Below are 7114 nucleotides of genomic sequence, written 5' to 3'. Positions count from 1 at the left end.
AATCAGCAAATAGAAAGTGATAGTAAGGGCCAGGAGCAAGAGTTTCTTATTTTTTCTGATCACGGGTCTTATATAGAAGACAGATAATTAAGTGTACTGCATTGTGTCAAAATTAATATCTCAATGGTGTCTTCTGGGGAGGGACTCTGGAGCAGTCAGTGTCTGAAATATGAATAAGGGCTGAAAGGAGAATTAAAAAAAGAACCAAAGTTGTTGGGGAGGGTGTTCCTAGTGCCACTTTTCTACGCTGCTTGTATTTGCTCTGAGCTGCAAAGAATGCTTTATATCGTGCTTAAGGGAATGCTTATGTTTATAGCCATATAGTGGTACTTAAATCTTTCATGTTAGTTTTTGTCTTAATGATTTGCTGTATTTTTAAGCTATCAGAAATCACACAGGAAAGTTAACTATGTTGACTTATACACACATGTATGAATAAACTAGTTATTTGAAGAGCTGAATTGCGAGTTAATATGTAGACTTCCAAGGAAAGTTAGTTCTAAAACTGAAGCCTAATGTAGGAAACTGTCAAGAAGGTAAACTTTATAGGTAAAATATCCTTATATTGTTTTGAAACAAAGTTAAACACAAATATATAACTATATTGACCATTTAGGAGCCACTGTTTTTTAAATACCATAGCCTGTTTTGACATGCTTTCCCCAGTTTAATTGTTAGAACATATATTTTACAACTGACATTTCTATATGGAACAATAATTTTGTTCTTGCTAAAAGTATTAAAATATATTGAGCTCAGAAATAAAAATGCCTCTTTTCTATTTTTGCACTGTATCATTATAATCATCAAGATATTTCATAACAAAAAATATTTAAAACATACACATATAGAAATAAGTACAGAAAGGAACATTTCAGTGTTTTATGGTATTTGCTTCAGATCTCACTTAAATTAAGTTTCAGTCCTACTCTCATGCATTTCCCTTTACTCCCACCCCTCAGGTAATGATTATCCTGAAGTTTGTATGCATGTGCATGTGTGTTATTTCCATGCATATTTTATATTTTTCTATACATATATTTATTCTTAAAGCATTTATTTTTCATTTAAACATATGCAAAATAGTACCCTGTATATATCCTTATGTAACATTTCTCATTCAACATTGTTTTTGTAATGTATCCATGTCAGCAAATGTAAATTTAAGTTTTTTTTGTTATTTTTCACTGCTCTGTAGAATTCTGTTGTATGAATAAACCACCATCCATTTCCCAAATGTGAAGTTATTTCCAATTTTTTGTTTTTAGATGTCCTAATTAGTGCTGCAGTGAATATCCTCTGTGTGATTCCTTGTGCGCATGTGGGATAAATTCTCTAAAAAATCACCTGGTTTTGTTTAATTTTTGGGTGATGTTCAAAAAAGCACATAGGAGATGCTTAATAAATACTATCTAACATTGGATGAACATTCAAACTCTAGCTTTTATTTACCTTGTTAGTTTTTCTGAGTGCACACTGTATTTGCTTCTGTTAATACAAACACAGAATATATGATCACTTAAGATCAAAGACTAATGCAGGACAATATGATTTAAAGTACAGTATTAGCAGCTTGTATAATAAATCTTCAAATTCTCTGTGTTTTCTGGAAAGTGATGGTGCCCTTATACTGCAGATAAACTTTTTTAACCTCTGCAAATAACAATATTTGTGATAATGTTTCGGTCCATGGTTTGCTGGACCTTCAAAGTAAGAAAAACACAAAATAGAAACTTAAAAGGTGAGAAATGTACATGTTGTTTTGTCTTTTATTTGGAGCTAGAGACAAAGTTTTTTCTTTTCTTTTTAGTTATCTCCCTTTTATTTATGAGTGAATGCAGCCATTTTCACTGGCCTCTTTTGAATCATAATCTGCCATCTTATTTGGATGAAGGTGTTTGTTGCACATCAGAATCATCCATAAAACTAAAAAAAAAAGTCTAGGTGATTCCCATTCTGTAGTTTACAGGTTGGGAATGCTTATCTCTTGTTTTCAGAGAGATTCATCAGATGATTCTAATGTTCAGCTCAGATTGTAAAGCACTGCCCAAAGCAGAACCTAGGGTTGAGTGTGAGGCAGGAGAGTTTTTCTCTCATTCTTTGTTGTGAAGGTTATCTTCAGTCTGTTTTCCTGTAGATAGTGCAGAATGGACTGTGCTTCCTGCCCCCACCTCCTACACCAGCCATTCTGAGGTTTTGCTACCAAGATAGTTGTATCTGCAATTCTTACTTGGAAATAGTAGACAGTGCTGTTATTGAGTGCACAGTGGAATAGACAGAGATAAGACAGCTTAATGGGGATTGTGGATAGTACTGAAGTAAACCTTAGGAACAAGATGGTAATATAAAGTGATCAGTTCTTAACATACTGTATTGAAAGGATCTGTGCAGAGTTCCATTTTGAGAATAAAAACTTTATGACATACCTAACTTAAGTATAGGGTTGTAAAAAAATCTATTCCGTATATGTCACTTGCTTCCCCATTCTTTAAGAACTGATACTGAATTTATTTGCAAAGCAATAGCAAAATGAAAAAGAGCTCTTGACCTCTATTTTTAGAACTTATTTATGGAGTCTCTTCATGTTATATCAAGTTGTTGTGAGAAATCGAGCTTGCATTTGTAAAGGGAAACAAGTTAGGATTTGTAGCTATGGAATTTGCCAAGTGTGTCATGTTTCCAGTAAGTTCATAAAATTATTAACCTTTTTAGTTGTGTCCAAAATGTCATTTTCCCAAGGATTTATGAGGTATTTAATTGCCAATGCAAAAGTTGCAAAGTGCTGACTAATGTAAATATCTTTTTGTATGTGTGAATAACAGTCACTCCTTTCTCTTAGAAGATGGGCTTCATGGGATTGTAAGCTGCACAGCTTGTGGACAACAGGTCAATCATTTTCAAAAAGATTCCATTTATAGACATCCTTCACTGCAAGTACTTATTTGTAAGGTATGTAATGATCTGTTGATGAGGCATTCTACAAATAACTGAATGCTTACCATATGTCCAACTTTTGGTGCACAGTGTTAGAATTTTGGTACACAGCTGTGAAGAAGATGGAAATTATCTCTGCACTTGGATTGCTTTTATGTAATGGGGAAGACAGACCTAAAAAGCCTGATTAGTGCCATGATAGTGGAGATACTGTGTACTATGGGAACACATAGGAAACCTGTGTAATTTGGAGTTGGGTAGGGAGCGTTTATCATGGAGATGATGTAAACTGGTATCTGAAATATAAATAAGAGCTAGCCTGGTGAAGTGAGATTGGTTCAGCATATTCTTGGCAGAGGCAACATGGTGTTCAAAGGCTGATAGGTGAGGGAAAGTGTGGTGTCTTGGAAAATCTTAAGAGTGTATGTATGTGCACACGTATGTTTTATAACTCCCTCTTATGTACCCTAATTACTCAAATCCAAACTCTGTGGAGTGGGGTTTTGACATAACTTGGAGATAATCAAATTAAAAATGCTTAGTATGTGTCAAATATAGTTTTAACAGATTATGTACACTTTTTTTTAGTAATACCTTGGAGTTTATTTTAAATATCTGTAATATCAATGTCATGGTTTCCCCAATTCATATTATTGCTAAGATTAATCCTGCATTAGTTCGTTTTGCAGTAAATTCCCTCTTTGAAATGCAGGGTCAGACCAGACTTTTCTCAAGAGTTCTAGTTCTAGATCTTTTCTTATATGCATTTGTGATAAATATAGACCTACTTAAATGTACTACATTTACTTCCTCCTTTAGCAATCTGTGTTCCTCCTTTCCTTGAATTCAGTTCAGCCAGGAGCCAATCTAGCGTATATGTTGTAGCCTCTAGATTTTTTTAAAAAAAATTTTTATTGGGGAATTGTGGGACGGGAACAGCGCTGGGGAATCGGGGGAAGGGGAACAGACAAGTTGCTGTCCTTTTGTTCTTCAGTCTAGTAGTGGAGGACGTTGCTTCACTGGCCCAGTTTGGCACCATCATTGCGCTCTTTCCGGGTGAGGCAGATCAGTCGCTGGCTTCTGGATGGATGGTCACTGCGGCTGCCAGCTGCTCATCCTGGCTGCTGGCTACACACGGTAGCCCATGGCAACCCACTGCAGCAGGGGTTGCAGCCTACGCCATTGCCGGGGACTCATGGCAACCCAGCTCCAGGTTGAGCTGTTGTTCAGCATCTTAGCTGTGGAGGGCAGTGTCACTGCCCTCATATGTGGGATCCGAACCAGGGCCCTCTGGCGTCCCAAGCCAGCTCTTAACCAATGCACCACTCGGCTGGCCCTGTAGCCTCTAGTTTTAAATTGTGACAGCTGAATTTCATACTGCTGGATTTGGACTGTGCATTCCCATTCTCTTTTCTTATGCGTATAATTGGGTTTTTTTGTTGTTGTTGTTTTACCCCCAAGGGCCAGTCTGTTGAGCCTAGTTCATTTCAGTAATAAATGGTTTTCACCTGTGGACATGGAACCTTCCCTTTATCCAGTCCCAGTAAAACGGAATTTAAAGTCAGTCAGACTTGTATTTGAATTCTAGCTTTGTCTCTTACTAATTGTATGAATTTAGGAGATTTATTTACATACTAATGAACTTTACCCTTTATTCTCCGATTGGGCGTAATACCTCCAACCTTGTAAAGTAGGTATTTTGAGATTTAAAGATAATATAGGTTAATGTTGCTTAGCTGTACAATAGTAGCTATTTATATATGATGACTATTAAATTTATTAAGAAGCAACAACACCTAATGCATTTTTATGTAGAGCTTTAGTAGCTAGTCATATGAAATCAGAAATTTGCTTTCCAAAACCTTTTATATACATTTATGTAAGGAATGTGGTTGATGATATGGAAATCTATTTCAAGGTATTAGTTTCTTGAGCTATTCCTATGCCTGGGAAGTATTAGTATTGAATAGTTCATTGTTTTTGCTTCAATTGTCTAAAATATAGGCACATACATGTATTCCCTTAACTTTTTTAATGACTTAAAAAAAATCAAGTTTTTTCCTATATGGATGCCACCAATTTTGAATAGAATTTCCTTTTCCCCTTTTCTTTTAATAGAATTGCTTTAAATATTACATGAGTGATGATATTAGCCGTGACTCAGATGGAATGGATGAACAATGTAGGTAAGTAATACATCAAGATGAAGTAAAATTCAGTGTTGTCTACTTTTTTTGCAGGGGTGGGTTGGGAGGTGGGAATTCCTACATTATCTGTTATTAGATCCATTTTTGGTAGTATCATTGTTGACGTCTTTAATGGAAGATTGTTCTTTTCCACAAAGCCTTAGGTTTATGTCTGTTTTAAGTTTTTATTAAAGAATATGCAGATGACCTAAATTGCTTGACTATTAAAATTGATGGCAGGAAAATTTAAATTCCTTTAATAATGAAAAGGTTTAAAATGAGTTTCGTTTGTGAATAATATTTTAATCTTTAAATAATTTCAGATGGTGTGCAGAAGGTGGAAACTTGATTTGTTGTGACTTTTGCCATAATGCCTTCTGCAAGAAATGCATTCTGCGCAACCTTGGCCGAAAGGAGCTATCTACGATAATGGATGAAAACAACCAATGGTATTGCTACATTTGTCACCCGGAGCCTTTATTGGACTTGGTTACTGCATGTAACAGCGTATTTGAAAATTTAGAACAGTTGTTGCAACAAAATAAGAAGAAGATAAAAGTTGACAATGAAAAGAGTAATAAAGTATGTGACCATACACCCAGATTTTCTCCAAAGAAAAATAGTTCTAATTGTAATGGAGAAGAAAATAAATTAGATGATTCATGTTCTGGTTCTGTAACCTACTCTTATTCAGCACTAATTGTGCCCAAAGAGATGATTAAGAAGGCAAAAAAACTGATTGAGACCACAACCAACATGAACTCTAGTTTTGTTAAGTTTTTGAAACAGGCAACAGATAATTCAGAAATCAATTCTAATACAAAGTTACGTCAGCTTAAGGCTTTTAAATCTGTGTTGGCTGATATCAGGAAAGCTCATCTTGCATTAGAAGAAGATTTGAATTCAAAGATTGAAGGTTTGGATGCTATAAACAAAGAGAAAAATACCAAAGAGTATAAAGTCATAGATGCTAAGCCTGAAATAAAAGTACAGAAAGGAGAAAAACCCTGTGTTTTGGAAAGGAAATATATTTCAAAATCAGAAGCTAAACTGTCAGGAAAGCAGGTAGATAGTGAGCACTCGGATCAGAGCATTTTAGAAGAGGAACAAAGAGCAAATGAAAGTACCAGTGCTGAACATAAGAAATCTGGCAAAAAAGAAGAACCTCAGTATGAACCTGCTAACACTTCTGAGGACTTAGACATGGATATTGTGTCTGTGCCTTCCTCAGTTCCAGAAGACATTTTTGAGAATCTTGAGACTGCTATGGAAGTTCAGAGTTCAACTGTTCACCAGGGTGATGGCAACAGTGGCACTGAGCAAGAACTGGAGCGTTCCTCTGTAAAATTAAATATTACTTCAAAAGATGACAGAGGAGGTATTGAATCAAAAACTACAACTAAAGTAACAAAAGAATTATATGTTAAACTCACTCCCGTCTCCCTTTCTAATTCCCCGATTAAAGGTGCTGATTGTCAGGAAGTTCTGCAAGATAAAGATGGCTATAAAAGTTCTGATCTAAGCTCCAAGCCAGAGAACTGTGGACTTGGACAGGAAAAAAATGATAATGAGTATTTGGCTGAATGTGAAGTTCTGTTACCTTCAGAAGAATCTGATCTTCGGAGATCCCCACGGGTAAAGACTACACCCTTGAGGCGACAGACAGAAACCAACCCTGCAACATCTAATTCAGATGAAGAAAGTAATGAAACAGTTACGGAGAAACAAAAACTGTCTGGCCCAATGAGAAAAAATGATAAGCGGAATTCTTTTGACAGTGCTATAGATAATCCTAAACCTAATAAATTGCCTAAATCTAAGCAGGCAGAGGTCGTGGATCAAAATTCAGATTCTGATGAAATGCTAGCAATCCTGAAAGAGGTATCCAGGATGAGTCACAGTTCTTCAGATACTGATATTAATGAAACTTATACAAATCATGAGAAGACTTTGTATGATTTAAAGACTCAAACAGGGAAAGATGATAAAGGAAA

General features: G+C 35.6%; 1 protein-coding gene across 1 annotated transcript in view; it reads left to right on the top strand.

Annotated features, from left to right (window-relative positions):
* Positions 1 to 7114, top strand: part of ATRX (ATRX chromatin remodeler) — a 261625-nt gene that overhangs the window by 79231 nt on the left and 175280 nt on the right. Inside the window, exons 7-9 of the mRNA XM_019648172.1 lie at positions 2840 to 2949; positions 5053 to 5120; positions 5444 to 7112. Of these exons, the coding sequence (XP_019503717.1) occupies positions 2840 to 2949; positions 5053 to 5120; positions 5444 to 7112 (1847 nt within the window). The remainder of the gene's footprint in view (positions 1 to 2839; positions 2950 to 5052; positions 5121 to 5443; positions 7113 to 7114) is intronic.

This window comes from Hipposideros armiger, unplaced genomic scaffold (genome assembly GCF_001890085.2).
Source record: "Hipposideros armiger isolate ML-2016 unplaced genomic scaffold, ASM189008v1 scaffold_121, whole genome shotgun sequence".
In the NCBI taxonomy this organism is placed as follows: Eukaryota; Metazoa; Chordata; class Mammalia; order Chiroptera; family Hipposideridae; genus Hipposideros; species Hipposideros armiger.
The sequence above is the reverse complement of the archived record's forward strand: the minus strand, read 5'-3'. Positions and strand labels throughout refer to the sequence as shown.